The sequence below is a fragment of the Solea solea genome, chromosome 8 (assembly GCF_958295425.1).
Source record: "Solea solea chromosome 8, fSolSol10.1, whole genome shotgun sequence".
NCBI classification, from domain to species: Eukaryota; Metazoa; Chordata; class Actinopteri; order Pleuronectiformes; family Soleidae; genus Solea; species Solea solea.
This window is the reverse complement of record NC_081141.1, coordinates 12,792,272-12,812,473: the sequence shown is the minus strand read 5'-3', so window position 1 is coordinate 12,812,473 and position 20,202 is coordinate 12,792,272. Positions and strand designations below refer to the sequence as shown.

Genomic DNA, 20,202 nt, shown 5'->3' with positions numbered 1-20,202 from the left:
CAATGGTGAAAAACTGTTTATTATAGTGACAATGTTGGCATTGTCATCATCACTCGGTGTGTTTACATGCATGTTAAAAATCCGATTTTAGTCGGACTAAGAAATTATTGTCATGCAAACAGGTTAATCCAACTAAAATCGAGCTAATCTTAAATCGGACTAACATACCTGGATAATAAGATTCATAGTCTGTATACTCGGACTCGGCACATTGTCCGATTGCCTGTTTTAGTCTGATTAAATGGCCCAGACTACTTATCTGAAGAGATATTTTGGTAAACATTTTTTTTTCTGTGGATGACTACAAATATTATACCAGTTAGCCTGTCACAGGATTTACTCTTAAGACAGGTTTTATGTCTGTCCTCCAATTGTTAAGAACATCATCATCATTTCTCCAAAAGCAATTCCTCATGAGAGTGAATACACGGAGACGCACTACTTCAGTGGGACTCCTAAATCAGCCACATCTGTCCTCCCTCCCCCCTGCAAGGAATCCAACATGGCCTGGACAATTCATTAGGTTTATCAGTGGCTCTTCCCCTTATCTGAGTTCAGCATGTCATTTCACTTTCCATCCAACCTGCTCCAGCCACAAATTTCCATTTAGAAGCCAGTATCAGAAGAGCTCGCTCTCAATTTAAGTGAGTCCCCGTTAAAGGCAGCTAGCACGTCAGCAAACAGAGGATATCTGGCATGTTAACATCTCAAGGCTGACACACACTCCGGAGGTTCAATTTCTCTCTGCATTTGTCTTAATACATGTCGAGTTGTTGCTGCCACTATAAGTGACAACCATGAGGCTCACGGAATTTCACGTCTATTAAATCAAGTGACATGAAGTCAGCTGCTTTGAAAAAACAAAACAAAAACAAAAAAACACTATAAACTGATCTAAATTTGCTTGTATGTTTGTATTTTTTGGTATATTATGTGTGAATAGTGATGGGACAATACGATATTATCACTTACTGGGATTAAAAGCACTTACAATAAATTAATCGTGGTGAAACGTCAATATTTCACTCACCAGCATACAGTGCGTCTATATTTTAATGTGCCTAAAAGGAGCTGCATCTTCCCCCATGACTTATTATTCATTCATTCATCATCTATGAAACAAAAAAATATGTATGGGTTATCTGTGATGTCTCTGACCACTGTAAGTGCAGACAGAAAGCTGCACCTCCTTAAGAATCTAAAAAAATATATACATGTTAAAAACACAATTATTATATAAAACAACTGGGCTCTGTAGAGTTTGGGGACAATTTAAACCTGACGTGATCGGTGCCAGCCTGATCAAACATATTTGATCTTTAACGGATAAATCAGGATTATGTCAATACTTTCTAAGCTTTCAATGTTCTCATCCATTTGAATTCAATTCATTATTGCATTTTTAGTGTTTCTTTCGATTGCTTTTGCTCATGGAATAGGTGCAAGACTCTCCTCTACTGGGTGTAAAATAACTAATAATTAATTTGAAAAATAAATGACAAGCTCTCTGATATCAACTTTTCTGGTGTCTTGAGGACGTCATCATTGTGAGGTGTATGAAACACAGATCAATGCTTTTACGAATGTTTTGATAAAACTTAGCTTGCCAAACAAAAACTGGCCACTTGACAAGTTTTTGAACTCAGTTTTAGTGGAATATAAACACAACACCAACAAAACTGATGCTACATGTTCACAGGAGAGAAAAAAACCTGCTGTCAAACAGGGGAAGCAGAGACTTTTGAAACAGTAAAGTGTCGACAAGGTGTTACTCACAACATGAAGTCTTGTTCCCAGCAGGGATGATCCCCACGGACTGTGACAGTTGTACTCTTCACATTTTGCACCTTCAAAGTCACATAAGCGTTGAACTTGTCTGTGTAAAAAAAGAAATAAAATCATCAACAATTGTGATTCAGTTTTATTTCCTGGCTGACACAACATGACGATGGAGAAGAGCTTAGAGAACAGTTCATTTTAAGATAAGAATATAAAAATATTACCTACAAGTCACTTTCATTGGTCAGAAAAACCCCACTAACATCTGGTTTTTGCAGTACTTACTTCCAAGTCAAATGATCCTGCAATAGACATGGGTTTTTATCTGCTCTGGCTGAAATCAGTAGTGATGTAAACATGATAACCGGGTGAGCGTCACATTTTCATCTTCTGCTACTTTATTTTGACAGTCGAGTGCAGAATCTGTGACTTTTAGTTTGGTGTTCCAAACTAAAAGTCACATAGTATTTTCTTCTGTTGTGTGCTGTGCTTCTGCTTTGTGACCCCAAACATGAAAAACACAGTCAATCCTCTTTGTTTCCATGTGTTTGGTGTAAAGTAAGGTATGAGTGAAAAACTATTCTGTCCCGTTTAGTCCTTTTTGTTTTTGCCATCCTAAAAAAACAGCAAATAACCGTTATTTTATGAGCAGGAAGCAGTCTGGAGGAAAAGATCAAGGGTAAATAAAGGATAAGAAGTCCACCCATGGGAGATTTTTAAAGACAAAGGAGAAAAAAATGAATTAGCTGTATGGAAACAAAGAGGAACTTAAGTACACAATTTCAGTAAGAAGCACAATTTCATATAAAGAGGCACAGTAACTTTAAATGAGTTGATGAACACAGACAGGATTTCTCACAAACCAACCATAGGAAATGGCATATAAAAATAATTGCTTCTGTTTCTGTTATGGTTAATACACCAGTGTGTAAAAGCTCTTTAACCATAATTATATTTTTAATGCTAAAATGTCATTTTCAAATGTACTGTTTTACAAAAAAAGATAACGCACAGTATTATTTCTTAATTTAGATGTCAAATTATAGTTATTTTTGGTGGCAGGTGGTCTAATAAACGTATTAAGCATTGTACGTAAACTTACTTTTTAATAGACATTTTGTACATAAATATATGCACTTTCACTATTCTGCAACTTGTCAGATATACTTATGAAAACGGTTTGTTTACTATGCCAATTAAAAAAAAAACATATGACGTTACATTCTCTCTGAATTGCACAAATAAATTGCAAAAATAAAAAGTCATACAAATATCTAACAATAACCAAGACAGTAAGTTTTGCTTTTACTTATCACCTTACTGGACTCAATTTAACTGTAAACCAACTTTTTCATGACAATATTGTTATTCAGTAAGGATGGTGATTAAAAAAAAAAAAAAAACAAAAGGTGCAAATTGCAGACTTAAGTCTATGTGGTCAGAGCTGAGAGAAAAAAACAAAACAATTCCACCGAGTATTTAATAATCCTCATTTTCCAGACACTGTTGCTTTTAAGTGCAGACATTCTAAGCACGGAAACATTTGTACCAAGAAAAATCCACTTGAGATGGTGAGAGAGTTTCATTATGCTTTCATCAAACTGTGATGGACATGCAAATAAGTCGTCGCCTCTTTTGCTGAGATGCCAATCCACTTTCAGCACGGATCAAATCCACACTAAATATATGCACATTCAGTCCTCATGAAGCTGCATTTGGTTGTTCTACAGAGAGAAAGTGACGCAAAGATAATCACCCTGTCATTTTTCTCAAAGTCTCTCCCTGTTCTCATACAGGGTAAAATAGTATTATTAAAATAATAAAAAAAAAAACCTGGACATTGAATATAGAGCACTTGCATATAAATACATACATTAACTTTATTTTGTCATCGTTTGCTGCAACATCTGCATACAGCACAGTCACATACAACAGAAATTGTGTGATAACGACCTTACTGACCAAAAGTTCACCAAGCAATTATTATTCACGCCTTAAAAGGTGTTGCATGTGTGCGTCTCTGTGTATGCCTTTTATTTTACAGATTAAAAAGTAGGGGGACAAACTATCTTTGTCCCTGTGATGGACTGGCGATCTGTCCAGGGTGTACTCCGCGTCGCCCTATGTGAGCTGAGATTGACACAGCTCCGATAGACAAAGCAGTAGAAGATGTATGGATGGAAAAACTAACTTTATTGCATTTATTGTACGAGTATTGTGGTCTGATGCAATGCATTTTCAGAGCGAGAAATTTAGCTGCCTGAATATGTCATTCAGAAAGCAGACATTGGCCATGAAATCGAATAATTCAAATGTGTGTATCTGCTTGTATGGAGGATGAAGCAGTCGATAATGAATTAATGAATCTCACATTTTGAAATTCTTTCATTTCGATTAATCTTAATTAAAAGTTTGGTTTTTGCAACAAAAGCACAGGTCAGCCACAGGGTAGTTGTGCAAATGAACGTCACCAGGCAGCTGCCAGCATATTACGGGTCGGGTACTATCAGCGCCTGGAGTGGTTCGTTTGCCACTTACTTTCCACTCGTTGGCAATGTGGCGGAATTCCTCTGCGCAGGTCTCAACAATTAATCATGCATCTGTTTTTCTGACAGTCAAGGCAAAGGATGGCAACTTTTAGTCATCGTCAATAAATTGTGATGTGACACCCGGGTAACTTTTGTTTCATCGATGGTTCAGTCGCCCAACAATCCCTCACCTCTCTCCGTCTTCAGCTACTGTCTCAGTCTTTCATATCTGGCTTACTGCAGGCAAGTGACAGTTTCGCACGGATAATTCCCAGCTTTCATGTCGGAGGTCAGCGCACACCAGAAGTAAACAAACATGTGTTAACGGACGTTAAATCATTTTAACGTGTTAATCTCGGCTGTATTCATCGTAGCGGTTAACGCATTAACTTTGACATCAGGGATTTTCTCAATAGCATTTCTTGCTTTTATGTCATTACATAACATTTGTTGCTTTACAAAGTCGACAAGTGACAGAATCAGCATGGCAGTCACCTGTAAGTGGAGTGTGTGTTTACCCTGCTGCCTAAATTACAGATATCAGCATAAGCATTAAACTGAGGAGGTGGATCCACCAGCCACCTAATCCCTGTTTGATTACCTGCCTCAAGTAGACGGTCAAAGTATGAGAGGCTGTGTGTGTATTTGTGTGTCCTTGGATGTCTCTGTGTCCTCAATCTTACACTCACTTTCTTTTGAAGAGGGCCAGTGGAGCTGACGGCAGTGTCAGTGGATTTGGGGTGAAGATGAGATGAGGGACATGATCATTCAGCTGCATTAATTAATACATTACTGCATGGATTTGGTTCAGCTACCTGAATGTAGCTGCTCTATGAATGTAGTTAACATTTGAATTATTGGAATTAATTAAACCCTGAGACTTAATGAAGTCTTAATGACTCTCCTATTAAAGTGATCTCACTTTACTTCTAATCGGAAATGCAGAAACAAAATGAAATTTAGACTATGAAGCTAAAACAGAATGCTAGATTTATTTTGAGTTCATTAATGCCAAATTTAAAACAACCTTAACTTTCATTCTTCCATTTACACTTCAGAACCAAATGTTGCTTCATACGACCCATGGGTGCTCACAGTGCAAATGGACACCGGCAATCACATAAAGCAATAATACAATAAACAAGTCACAAACACTCAGATAATCAGAAAGACCAAATACGCCAAATATAACAATATTAGTACAATATGTGCAATCCAAATTAGTTTTCTCCTTAATTCAAGCTTCAGTAGGCTTCATTGGCAGAGCATTAGAGTCAGTCAGGGACAAAGCGCTGATGTACTAGACACAGTAGACAAGTTAGTATTAACATCAGGGATCCTTAGTGTGCACTGGCTCATGTGTTTTATAAAAACACAAATACACACAGATATATTTGTGTGTCCAATTTCCATCTCAAAATCCCCATGGTGCTCTTTGTTGATGACATTGTCCTGCTTCAGCGAAATAGAGCTAATAAAAGCTCACAAGGGAAAGACTCAAACCCAGTCAGACTCCTGTCTGTGTTTCTTAAATCCTTATTTATCCAGGAAAGGTTGACCAAGCACTCGACCTTCTCCATATTCAAACACACAAATTCCCACAGCTGGGAGCTGAGAACTTTAACCTTCTGATCAAAGTCATCAATCTGAGTTAATCATCATGGTCTCCCAGAACAATGTTGAAATTTTATTTTATTTTTTTTATTTCGGAAAAAAAGCACCACAATTGGTTAAATCATGGGTAGCCGATATGCACATCTACAGACATGTAAAGAAGTAAGTAAATGGTAGATGGTCTGTATGTTTTTGCATTTTTCTAGTTACTTAAAGCTGCTTAACACACTACAGTTTCATCCATTCACACATTCATACAGTGCATCTAAGTTGAGTGTCTTGCTTTACCACTCTGTCCCGAAACATGAGCTCACTCCTCTGGGTGCCTGTTAAACAAATCTAAAAATTGAGGCTGTCTATCGATAAAAATAAAAAAAAGAAGAACTAATTAATCCCACAATTTTCTGTAATTAATCACGAAAATAAACCTGAAGCATGATGAACTAGTAACATAAATGATAACAAAAATACAGTATGTTCCCTCTTTGTGCCAGTTCCATTTCAAAAAATGGTGCAAAAAAACTTCAGAACATAGAACATTTTTCACTTCACCACAGACAATTTGGCTTAGTCCTTCTTTACATTAAGCCAGTTACTGAGGCAGACCAGTTTGTTTACAGTAAATTAAAGATATCCTGTTATGACACCCATGAAATGTCATGTCTAAATGTCTCGCCACTACCTTTGCTCAGTATTAATAACAAAGGCAAGACAGGGGGGTGAAAGCGTTAATCTGGACTAATCCATCATTCACTTAAGGTGGTTGTCAGGTCTGTGATGAGGGCAGTCAAGAGGACTGGCATGGTGCAGACAGCCCCATTTACTGTCTGAGCTGACAGTGGGAAAGACAAATTAGGAAAAACACAACAACTGGACAGGCAGTGAAAGAAGCAAAGACAAATAAGATAAAAAAATAAATAATAATAACACACACCAGTAAGCCACAACTAACTGGTGAGAGAATCTATCCCAGCATGCAGTAGGACCCTCTTGAGGGAGCCGACATCATTTATAATTAATTTGCAATGAAAATAAATATGTTATATTCAGTCACACACAGATATCCACAGTGCAGCCATGCAAGATGACATTTACTCGGCTGTCTACGATAATGAATACTCTATTATAAGTGTCCAAGGAGGTGGGGGAAGAACTGGAGAGTGAAGGTGAGGAGGAAGAGGGGAGTGCAAGTTTGGTTGCAAAAGAAGAAAAAAAAAAAGCTGGGGGAGGGATTAAAATGAGACCAAATTCATTCTGTCTCACAAGTGCAAAGATATAGGATGCTTGTTTCTACTTCAAGCTAAATTTGCTTCAACCTTAACATCAACATCAACACCGATGTTTACACACAAAGGCCCATGAAGAAACAGTTCACATCGCAACATCAGCGTTTGTTCAGATTTATCTGAGTGACACAGTGAGATATTCACAACCTGAACCATCTCTTAAATGTTGTCAAAAAGAAGCTCCACCTGAAAAAATACCTAAGGAGGAGAAAAATGCCAAACTGATGAAAATGCACATGGAAACAGGAATATTTAGGACCAAATACAATGACAAACTGCAAAAAAAAGACATCAAAATTATTTCAAGCTACCAAAACTAAACGTTGGTCAACAATATGTCTTCTGAAATTATCAACATGCCCCAATTCCACCACTATTACCATCTTGTGTTTATTATTCATTTTGGAACATAAATCATTGAACCATATCTCACTGCACTTTCTCTCCTATTACAAATAGATGATTTTCTATTAAAACTACCTTCTTCTTTTTTTTTAAAGAAAAACAGAATACAGTAAAGATGTCTTCTACTATAGTTTACAAATCAACCAAGTTAAGTCAGGAGAATGTGTTGCAGTCTGCAATTAGTCACACAGGCTGTGCCAAGATTGGCTGCCTCATTACACCGACACCGCTGCCTCATTGTCAGGGATTCCCGTGCATTCATTAGGCTGCAGAGAACCATCACAGCGAGAGAACTACTACTGCTGCTGATGAGCACTGTGTCACGTTAGAAGAACTACGTGATTTAAGACAATACTGTTTTCAAACACAGCTGAGAACACACCTGTTGTTCAAGGTTAACGATTTATGACAAAAAGGAACTGCCCCATTTTTTTTTACTTTCTGAAATCAAACTAAAGACAACCGGCCCAAAATAACACAAATTCACACCAACACAACCAGCCATGGTTTTCGTACTAAAGCAATTTCATTTCAAATGACTCACATTTTGGGCTTTTGGGCCATTTTCTCAAAACCATAATCCAGATATGTGTGAGCACACTAAGTGGTGTTTTTGTCAAAGCCAAAAGCAAATTTAATATAATAACGAAAGAATTCTACAGCTGATATCACTGATTTGCGTCCCTTTAACCAGAGCAAAACACTATTATAATCTAATGACAGAGTTACTTAAGATTAATTTCCACATGAAAGTCCCAAGTAATTCTGTTCTCTGTAGTTACAGAGATCTAGAACTAGTAGCCCAGGTAGGAGCTGGAAAACCTGCTCTTGTTGTAGAATTGAAGCAAAGCTGGACATTCTAACCCTGAGCAGAGCTGCTTCTCATTTATCACATGTATGCACAAACCTGTGATTCCATTTAAGTTCAACAGGTAACATCAGGAAAGTTGTAAACCATTTGTTTTCATGATTCCTTGTAAAAATGATACTTTCAAATTTTACATCAAAAATTGTGTTACATTACATTAACTATTTTTATTGGCTTTATTGTTAGTTAGCACAAAACCTCAAGGTACATTGAAAAGCTGGTCAGATGGTTGCTAAAGTGAGCAATTCTGTGTTTTATTACAGCCATAATGTACGTAGACACATAATTGATGACCAAGCCTGTAACTGTGTGCAGTTTCCTTCTGGTTTTCATCGTGAATATTAATTTGTTTTTAAATACAAATCAGAGCAGTTGCAATGTTTATTTTTATGACCTAGCCAAAAGACTGTTGGATGGACCATTGGTGGGATTGTCTCTAATAAGAGAGGGAGTCAGAAAATAAATGCCCTAAAACACTTGCCAATATCTGCAGAGTAATTGGAGATGATGAGATTACCTCAGAAACATGTTATAAGAGTGTGTTCATCCATGTTCATCTGTGAAACAACCTGTGGACGTTACATTCATGAGTATACATTCTGTGAGGACCATGAATGTCAGCTACAGTGGTTCATAGCCTTGGATCAGACCAACAGACCACCTGACATGAGCCAGACAGTTATCATGGCTAAAAACAGCCTTATAATTTCCAAACTAATAAAGTGACACAATTAAGAGACGCATGTCTCATAGATTTGTGTCCTCTGGGTTTTGAGAAAGGCTTTGGGACAGCAGCCAACTCCCCCCAAGCAAAGAATATATTGCTTCTTAGTAATAAGATAAATCAGATCATGTTTCCCAAAATGGGGCATAAGAGTGGGACATACTGCACTCACTGGTTTGTTTCTGACCCACGACTAATAATCATGTCGCACGACAGAGCGTCATCCTGGGTATACGTTCCTTCACCTACATGTCGGGACAGCAATGTAGTTCACCACTGAATGAATAAGGGAATAACAGGATAGTGATAGAAAGTAGTTCAAAGCATTCAGTTTAGGACGACCCTGCAGTTTTACTTCAATGGAAGTAAAACGTCCTGGACCTGTGAGTAACTTGATGAATACATAACTTTTGTGTCTTTAAAAACATATTTTGTTTAACTGTTAAAGCGCTTTCTCCCTGTGTATACTGTACATCCTTAACTATTACTCCATCCATTCTATCAGACTGCTGAGAATTGAATGAATTGAATTTCCTTTCACAGCCCATGAAATAAGTGATTTGCTATCACAAATGAGTCGAGGGGTCTGACATCCATGGGGAGAGCAGTAATTGAGGAGAACTCCAGAACAAATGAATTACTGTCACAGTAACTATGACTGTGTAGTTCATAAAACATCCCATTTGATGAACTGCCAGGGCCAATCAAATCTCCCTCTGCAAATGACAAATCAGCCCCTGCATGTGAGGCGATGACAGTGAGGGATTCGTCTCCATCTTCTCCTTTATGCTGGAGATGACACGTTGTCATTTCAGGCTAGCAGGTGGCCTTTTTTTTTCTATGACAATCTATTGATTTGCCTCTATCCTCCTCCGGCTTGATTTCTCATTCTCCCACTTGTCACTGCTGTTCACCCTCATCATTGCCTGGAGAGAGGATGGAAGGACAGACGGCAATATCCAGCAAAAAAAAAAAAGTACAAAAGGGACAAAGGACAAATACAGAAGAATGGAAAGCAAGACGGCAAGATGGAGTCTCATTTTTGAATGGCTGCTGAATGGCTGATGCTTCTTTTGCTGAATAGTTTTTTGAAAATCTTGAGAATGGACATGAAATGTGTACATAAATGTATTTTTTAAAGGAGAAAAAAAAAAGATATAGCAAGTCCTCATACTTGGATCACAAAACAAGTCTATGACATCCACTCAGAGCTGCTCTGTAAGACGTTGTACACTCACTTTCAAGCTTGAACACAAGTCGTTATGATGCTGAAATTGATTGCACCGCATAACTGTGATAGAATGACAACCCGCATTTATAACCTAACTGCCAAATGTTGATTTGATTTGAAGGTTGTTCTCTTTGCCACACAGTTATGCTTTAACAGAAACATGACAACTCAGTTTACAGCACAGAAAAACTGCATTATTCCATATCCAAAACCCAATATTGAATGTGGTTTCACCAACTTCCTGCTATTGCTGCATCTTTACAACAGTGACCAACCAAGAACCAATAGGGACATGAACGCTGTCTAGTTCTATCTACATATAATAAATAATATAGTTATTTCTCATTGGCATGGGTGTCTTGTTTAAGGCTTAAAAAGAGAGGTCACAAAAAATAATGGAGGTCTGATTTTAATTAGTCAAAAAACAATTAAGAAAACCTCGTTCCCAGAGTTATGTGTGTTATAAATTAGGATTTGTCATCTCTAAAATCCAGCCTCTGGGGCTGCATATGCGTAATCCCCAGCCCAGATAAACTGCGAGGATTGCATCAGTCATAAAATATATGCCAAAAAGATTCCGCTGCATCGACCACAAATCAGGGAAGGAAAAGAAAAAGAAGAGCAAGAAAAACGTGAACAAGAAGACGACCCTAAACCCATCTTCAGTGAAACCTTAAAAAAAATCTAACATGTACAATGCATCTGTAAAATCGAGTTGAGAATGTTAAGTCAATCATGTTTTTTCTTCTGCTTTATAACCCACTCCCTTCTTGGACTAAAACCAGATCTAACATCTCTCCATGGTCAAATAATAGTTAAATGTCGGTAAAGTTCTTACCTGGAGGCCCGTGAAGTTTGGCTTTCTTTACTGAAAGACAAAAAGAGAAAAACAGATTTGTCACAGCTTGGAATAACACCTCTGTTCAAAGTATTCATTACCTCCGCCAAGACGTTGAAGTTTTTGCCAGTGTTCCTTTCTGTTCATGAGTAGCATAACTCACAAAGTTACACCCTGAATTTGATTCAATCTTTATTTTGCTCTTGCATCGCTTTTCTTACTTTAAGTCAAAATTGGAGTGGTAAGATCTCCAAGTCTAACATTATATAACATAACACTTACTGTACACACACATTATATATTATTGCAGACACCGTGTATAAAGACTCAGAAATGTGGAAAACATCAGTGGTGAGATCTGCAGCACAGAATGTCCAGAAATGCCAGACGGTTTCAAAATGTCAGCATCCTGCTGGCTTTAGGCTAAACAGTCACTGATATTGATCCACAATCCAATTAACGCTCTTGGAAAGGTGTTATTCTCATTTTACTATGCAGCGGTATAAAGGCTTAGCCCTTTTTCAAGGCTATTTAGCCGTTTAACTCGAGCTTAAATGCATATTCTCACCCAGGGTGAACAATCTGTCCAATAATCAGAGGCCAAATCTGTGAGACACCATGAGAGAGACAGACAGACAGAGAGAAGAATATGCAGAGACACACAGAGTTCAGTAACAGGTTATTTGTCTAAGACTCTCCCCCTGTGTTATTTGGGCCTTGGCAGAGGCTCACAGGACACGTGTTGGCCTAGTTGGTCCGGTGCCACCTGGGTTCTGACAGCACCGATGTGAGTGACACGGTGACAGATACTCACAGTGATCAAAGTGGTATCTACTTAATGGAACAGCTGATTTGTATGCAGTTTTTAATGATGATCTCGCAATCTTTTAATAGCAACTCTGAAACATCTACACCATCAACATCTACGCAAGCCTTGTCTGCCTTTTGATTTGTGCTCTGACTTCATGCTGTGCAGGAGTATATTGGTGGTTTAAGACTAATAGGATGAATATGAATTATTAATTAAGTTCATTAAGGCTGCTAAGAACATAAAACTATATTAAATCTACCATCCTTCTTGGCACATAAATACTTGACCATGTCCAGTCAGGATTTGGACCATAGACCATATACACAAAGCATCAAGAAGTAAGAATGTATATTGAAGAGCTACCAGGAGGCAACTCAAAAAGAGGTTCATCTCTATAGTCATACAGTACATACTAGACTAGAATCTTTCTAGACTAGAAAGATGGTGGTTCATAGAAACTGAGACACATGTCGTCTGGAGCTCTATATGCAAATATATCAGCAAGATTTTGATGAACTAAAAACACAGATTTGTTTTGGGCCGGGCTCGTATAAAAATACCCATTGGATTGCATTGGATTTGTGTTTGAAGGACCTTGCTTTTTTTTAAGGGTATTGTAAAAAGGAAAATAAACAGTTTGATTCACTTTTTATAATATTTCTCGTGTGACTTAATTGATCCCAAGGCAGCAATTAATTGTTTTTGCCTTAGAGGAGAATACAGTAGAAATTTTGAGCAGCACCACTGGAGCTGGGGTGGATGTGCCGTCTAGCTTTTATTTCTGTTGAGATGTTTTACAAGACTCTCAAGAGGCTTTATCACAGCAGCATAAACATGACAGTTTACAGCATCCATTTCAATTTATGGCTTTGCAAATCAGTAAATAAAAAGGGGGCTACCCATCCCTCTGTCAAAGCAGAAATGAATATATAATTCTCTGCACATAAGGAAACGGCAGCCTGATAATTAACAGTGTGAAGTACCATCAGTCACTATTTTTTTTATTAAAACAAATGACTTGATAAAATGAAATTATATTTTAGAATGACAAAGTGCTGCACTCGGCTTTCTTACTTAATAATTCTGACACATCCTTATCCGTTCTCCAGAATGGTCATCACCTTTCTGTTCACAACTACTGAGCAGGTTTTTTCTGAGTCACTGATTATCACTAAGCTGAAAATATACACTTTCAAATCTGTGAGATTGCTGTGAAGTCTCACACCCCACTCTGATGTTCATGTATCACACATCATATTTTGATCATCAAGTGGACCACACTGATCATACATTATCAAACGAGGAAAGGACAGGCTTGAGGTGTAAATATTTTAATTGACTTATTGACTTGTTTAAGTCATTTATAAATCACTTTTTGCATTTATAATGTCATCCTCTCTCTTCATTATTTCCTTCATCTGAATGGTGAATTTAACTCCCCACCCTCCTACCCTCTCATTCCGACTTCTTTTTCAAAACAGGAAACACAAACTCTAGCTGTTTGTTCAGGCCACTGTTGAAATACTGTAGAATTCATAAAGCAAGGCCCAAAGTGCATATTAAAAGGCCTATTCTAAGGCTACACAAAATAGAAATGTGTATTTGAAAGCAATTATAGGCCTAAACAAACTTATAGGTAATATATTCCCTTTCTGCCAATAACCCTAACCCAGACAATACACAGGTTTTCATTTCTCTCCCACACTCACATGGAGCAGCGGGCAGGGAAATGCAGTGCTTTGTTTTCATAATTTTTCCCCAGTCTCTCAGTACTAATGTATACAGTAAAGCTGGTCATCAAAGCAGCACCCAGGTTTTCAACCCTCACAAGCGCCTTGGTTCAAAACACCTCTGGCTTCTTCCATTTGTCTTTCATGCCTTTTTGTGAACAGCTGCTAATGTGGCCACTGTTAGACACAATTAGGAAGCATTTTTAACACTACACTGAGGTGTGTTAGTGCTACCTAGTTTTCTAAATATGCCAATTAACTATGTTGTTTACTATCGGTGTGGACTGATTGTTGAATAAGTTTATTCAAATTGTTCAAATGCCACGTCTGTGTGTTTATATTCAGAATTAATAAATCCAGTCGTCTAGTCGTTCCATTTGATCACTAGCATATTAGTTAAGTGGATAGTTGTTGGACCACCCATGCTGTAATTTCTGCTTAATGCTACTGCTCTTGAGTTCCATATCATCTGGAACCACAAAACCCATTCCCATATTCAGAATTAACCCACAACAATGCAGACAGACTTTAATCTGTAAAATTAGTAAATGTTAGTATTACCAAAGGAATTATGGATCAATTAACAGACACCGCATAAAAAAAAACAAAAAACAGATGTCTCATTAGTCTGATGTCTGACACGGAGTCAGAGGTTAAAACACACCCTAATAAATCAAAGTGTCAAATCAAATGCCACTGCACTGCTGCAGCTGGACATGCAGTAGCACGTCACAATCAGTACAGACATCAGTGACACATTTCAGCACTAAAGCAGAGGTCAGCATCTCTCTGCCCCACATCAGAGTTAGTAAAGCAGGCCGGATAGCAGACACGTGTCCACCACAGTATGCGAGCTGCTAGTGGACGAGCGTTTGGCTGGTGGGATAATCTCCCCTGAGATAATGCCTTAAGCAGGGCTGAAACCTACCAGAACCATGCCGCATTGTACTGTGGATGAGTAATAAAAGGGAGATGTGTGGGGAAGGGTGGGCTACTTTACATGGACAACCAAAAGGTTTGAACCCAATGAGCATCAAATTGTTTTTGAAGTGCTTCATAAACTGAGGGCATGCAGAGGAAAGCTATGGTGGATATTAAGGGTGAAACAACAGACTGATGCTCACGATGAGTCATGGATTAGTTTAAAGAGCTGATGAGAAATATTATGTCATTCCTAATTGTAATATCAACATTTGTACGAGAGAAAATGAATGTATCCATTATCAGCCAAGCAAATGCATTTGATTCTGTGGAAAACAGTTCCTAGTTTCCTCAGAAATCCAGTTCACATATTTCTTTGGTAACAACTCTATTAATAATAAATGAGAAGGGAAGTAAACAAACCTGACTTGAAGGTAGCAGTTTACAACCAGCAGTTTCTGACTTGTTGCATAAAGTACTCTGAACGAAGGTCTATGAGAAACTTAGCCTACCTCTCACTTGAGTTATAACATCAGTAAACGATTCTAGTTATACTGTAGGTCTTTTGTAGATGATAAAGTGTGGTACTTATGAGTGAACACCAGTGTAATTGACAGCTGATATCACCTAATAGGTGACGTTTATGAATTTCCAGTTTAAAAAAAAAAACTGACATGGCAACTAGTCAAATCATGAATCTTGAGGTTTTCAAAATGTAAGTTTGCTTTGCAACTAGAAGACAATGTCCATTTTATATCCCGTCTACGATGTCCTGTTTGCAGTGACAAACCGAGGTACAGATAGTCATCATCACATGGTACCCCGACTTTGAAGAAATAATGGCACTGACAATATTACAAAGCCAAAATAATGTGTGTCATTTCCAACAGTGACATTCTCCTCTTCATTAAACTGAGGCTGTGACTGTGAGGGCTTAATGGCTTCTCTGGTGGTTCTGATTTGATCTCTTTGAAGTGACATGTGGAAGTGCAGCTTTGAAGCTCAAGAGAAGAAAATAACCTCTAAGAGGTGAATTAAAGATGTTTTCGAGCGTGTTCAGTAATAGTCACAAGGAGTGAAAACCCTTGTTATTTTTTAAAGTTGATTACATCTGTGATTCAACCAAACTTACATCCCCGAGTGGTTTAGATTAACAATTAAAATATCATTTAAAACAGGAGCAGGACAAAAGCAATGCCACCTTTTCCCCTTGTTAACCTTGTTTCTTTAAACACCATGCAGGGAGACTAATGACTGCACAAGAGGTTGACATTTATGGTCTGTCTGTGAAGGTTTTCAGTCATCCAGGTCATAGTCATCTTCAGTTGCTAGCTGTAGGAAATTTCTCTATTATATTTAAATCTTTGCCCACAGCTAACTACTGGAGTTGGTAAATGGCCTGTATTTATAGAGCACTTTTCTAGTCTTGATGACCACTCGAAACTGCTTTACAATATACATTTTGCCATTCATACAGCACATGACATTACATGCCATTTAGCAGACACTTTTATCCAAAGCGACTTACAAGGGAATTGAGTACAACCTGCCAGGTGTGGAGTTGAACTTGCGACCATGATGTCTTTTGCACACAGGGTACCGGTCTTAACCACTGAGCTACTAAGTGCAGAAGACATCAACCCATGACCTTGTGTGATGTAGTCCCACTTTATGTCTCGAACTCAGAACTTATCAAAATCTTTGTATATTCTCCATTGTCGTACTTGGGATTCAGTAAGATATTCGTTTGTTTGAATCTACATAATAATGGATGCATACACATTTAGCTGAAATACCTATAAGCACAAGTCCTGCTCACAATGCCCTCATGTCATCACATGGTTTTAAACGGCCGATTTCTGATTGTGAAAGTTATTTTAGCCATTGGCTATTTATAAAGTAAAAGAGTACATATCAAGCTCCACATTCATCGCTTGTATTTCCAATCAGCTATTTCTCGAACCCTGCTCAGCAGCGGTGGTGGACCTGCCATCGTTATCAGGCAGACAGGCGTCGAGCAGTGTCATTACAAGAGGCGGTGGATCTATTTTTAGCACCAAACCTTCGACTCACAGTGGGTTTGAGAGGGTCTGGAGGTTGGCAACCTGTTTGCCACGCCATTAACACACTCTTACTTCCATTAAATGGCAGCCCTTGCACACCTAACAAAGGCAAGCCAATAAATAGAACTATTATGGATCTTTGAGTCTACCAGTGGGTGCGTGTGTGCGTGAGTGTTGGAAACTCATTTGTTTTATAGTAAATGCTTCTATGCCACTGCTCACGCTCTACTCTATGCTAACACAGATTAGCTGAATTCAACTAAATGTTGTTGCAACAAATGAATGAATGCTACACTAAATCATTGGGGGACAGATAATGAGTTTGTAAAAACTACGATTGAACAGAGATAGTAATAAAAATTGTGTTTGTTTTTAATTTATGTTCGGAATAATATAATTGTGTAAAATTCACAGTATATCTATCAACACAATTTGAATAATGTTGTCATGTATTTATTAACATGGGAACTGTTGTTTTGCATTACCTCAGAACAAGCCCTTAGCGAGTGGAACCAACATGAGTGCGGCTCCTCCATGTTTACCTCTAGATGCCACTAAATACTTGACCCTGTAAATCAGAGATTCCCAGTCATGGTCCTCTGGGAGCCCATCCTGCATGGATTAGATCTAACATATGCAGGACACCTCAATTTCAGATACCTACAAAATATACTAAAAAGATCAATATTTGGGTCAAGCCCTAAAATAAAATATTCAACAACAGCGTTTCAGTTTAGTTGGTTAACTGGAACCTACACATCTGCACAACCTGATCATGAATTTTATCCCAAATCATATGAGCAAGTTTTATCACAGCTTTGCATTTTGATGTGACCATAAAATGCATGGTCATTACATTATTATAATCCCTGCCTTTATTCATTTACCATTACAGCTGCCTCTCAGTGTCCCTGGGTTTATGATATAGCAAGTATATGAGATTTCCCTCACTGATGTGGCTCTTCTACACAAAAGATAATGAGATATTTAGCAACTTTTTAGATCCCCCACAACACGGAGTAATGAGTTTTCCAGGAAACCATGTGTAAGTCAGTTCTGTCAGTCAGTTCAGCGACATGTGACAGTGCCTGGTAGTGTTACTGTAATTGGCAGAGAATAAAGAAGTGGGTGTGCGGAAGGAGCGTGTGAAAGTGACTGCTTTACTGCCCAAGATGTTGTTTTAGCGATGGCTACAGTATGGCCCTCTGCGGCCTGTCTAAAGAGTGCAAATAAAGTCTCAACAGAACAAGTTCATGTCCCATTACGTCATTAACAAGGGTCACTACAATTATGGGAGCCCATTTCCACCACTTGATGAAAAAAAATTATGAGATAAAAAGTCAAAATTATGAGATAAAAAGTCGAAGTTATGAGATACCTAAATCATAATTATCATTTTATTTTGTCGAAATTATCTCATAATTTCAGAAAAAAACTGAAAATATTCACATTTAAGAAGCTGAAAAAAAAAAATCAGAAAACTTGAATTTCTTAACACTCAGACTGATTAATCAATTCTCAAAATAATTGTCAATTAATTTAGTAAATTGATTAATCGAGTATTTGTTTCAGCCCCACCCATCTGATAAAATAAAAGGTTTCTCCAATCTGCACTGTGTTGCCATCATACTGTATACTTTATATACAAATAATGTGTAAACTAAATATTAATGACATGAAACAAATTTAAAAAAATTTACTTTGTCAAATTTTAATTGGAAAAATAAAGATTCAGTGATTATCCAATGCAATAATAATAAGAATAATTATTATTATTATTATTATTATTATTATAATAAATCACCCTGACAATTCAGCTGTACAATAATTGTTCAACCAACATAAATGTCACCGTTGTGCTTCACTTATTTGTCTTCAGCAATCCAGAATGAATCTCTCAGGGCCCCACTAAAGAAAAATTGAGTTTAGACAAGTGGTCAGGAGCAAAGATCGTAAAGTGAGAAGAGGTCGCCAGAGGCAGACAAGGCTGTTACCAGTGAGCATCTTCATGAAAGGAGGTGAAGTCTCTGTGCCACGTGAGTCACCGTGCAACACACACAAGCACACATACACAGGGCAGCAGCAGATGGCTCGGGGATTACTCCCTCTATCCCCACCCCCCCTTCCCAGAAGGGCTGCTGAAGCTTTGCTTGTGTCTCTGTCATTCCAGCACAGTGTGCCACTGTACAGGCTGACCTGCTATCCTCACCTACTGTCCTTACCTGACCAAACAAAACACTCGTGAATCCCCACCACACTTTTCTCTTGCATTACAATTTTTTCCCTTTAGGTTTTATCACGATCTGCACAAATGTCAAAGAGACCGAGAAGTTCACCTGCACGTCTTTAACTCTAGTTAATGTTGTATAATTTCCTCTAATGCACTTTCAAAAGTAGTCTGATTCAACACTCGGATAATGATGCAATTCCATTAGTGTAGGCATTTATTCCACTGCTAACTTCCATCCAGAAATAGCAGAGTGCGGGTGCCGATGGAGCTGTCAGAGAACGTGTCCTCCCATCTTTTTTTACATCCACAGCCACTCTCTGAAGACTGCCAGCCGCCATTCAGCCTTTAAGTGCCATCGACACAACAAGGAACAAGGAAAATGCCTTTAAAAATCTTCATGGCTTTCAACAACAACAACGATGCCACTCTCTGTGACTGTCTGCATTTCCCTCAGTGGCAGAGAAAGTACTTTTAATCGTAAGGAGAGGGCGTCTGCCCTGTCTGGGAAAGAGACTTCAACTTTGGCTGAGGGTCAAACATGTTTGCCACTGGTCTTGAGGGAGGCGGAAGAGGTAATATAGAATTATCTCTCGCAATGTTTTATGACCTTCTTATACACATAATTATAGATGTGAAAAACATTCAAAGAAAACTTTGTCACGGACTTCAAATCACAGACCTCAGGGATTCACAACGGGAGTTCAGATTCTTATCTGATCCTTGCACTATGTAAGGTTGGTGAGTGAGTAGGAACCAAAGTGTGACAGAAGATTGAGAGTGAGGCTGAAGTGAGGTCAGTTCAGAAGAAGTCATCAAACATCTGCTTTTATCACGGCGTGTTTGCCAGCAAAAGCTTGTGTGAATCCTCTGTGTGCACTTGTCTCAGGTGAACGTGAGCCACATTCTCCAACAATCTCACCGTAAACTATGAAATTAAATGATGGTCTATTTTATAATTACACTTGGCCCAAACCCACTGCGACCCAGCTGCACGTCACCCACCACGTCCCTCCATCCCTGCAGCTTCGTCCCCCCCATCTCATCATCCTGTAATGGAGGAGTTTGGCAGTGGCAGCCTTCCAGCCTCAGGCAGCACTCACACCCATGATGAGAAATGGTCAGAAACGATCAGTGAGAAACAATACACCAGGGGCTGAGAGCGTAAGATAGGCAG

At 38.3% G+C, this 20,202-nt stretch overlaps 1 protein-coding gene across 1 annotated transcript in view; it reads right to left on the bottom strand.

Moving 5' to 3' along the window:
- The window catches only part of LOC131463829 (uncharacterized), a 136,821-nt gene that overhangs the window by 114,977 nt on the left and 1,642 nt on the right, over positions 1-20,202 (bottom strand). The window contains exons 2-3 of the mRNA XM_058635881.1: positions 11,274-11,303; positions 1,777-1,876 (exon numbers count right to left, since the gene is read on the bottom strand). Coding sequence (XP_058491864.1) covers positions 1,777-1,876; positions 11,274-11,303 — 130 coding nt within the window. The remainder of the gene's footprint in view (positions 1-1,776; positions 1,877-11,273; positions 11,304-20,202) is intronic.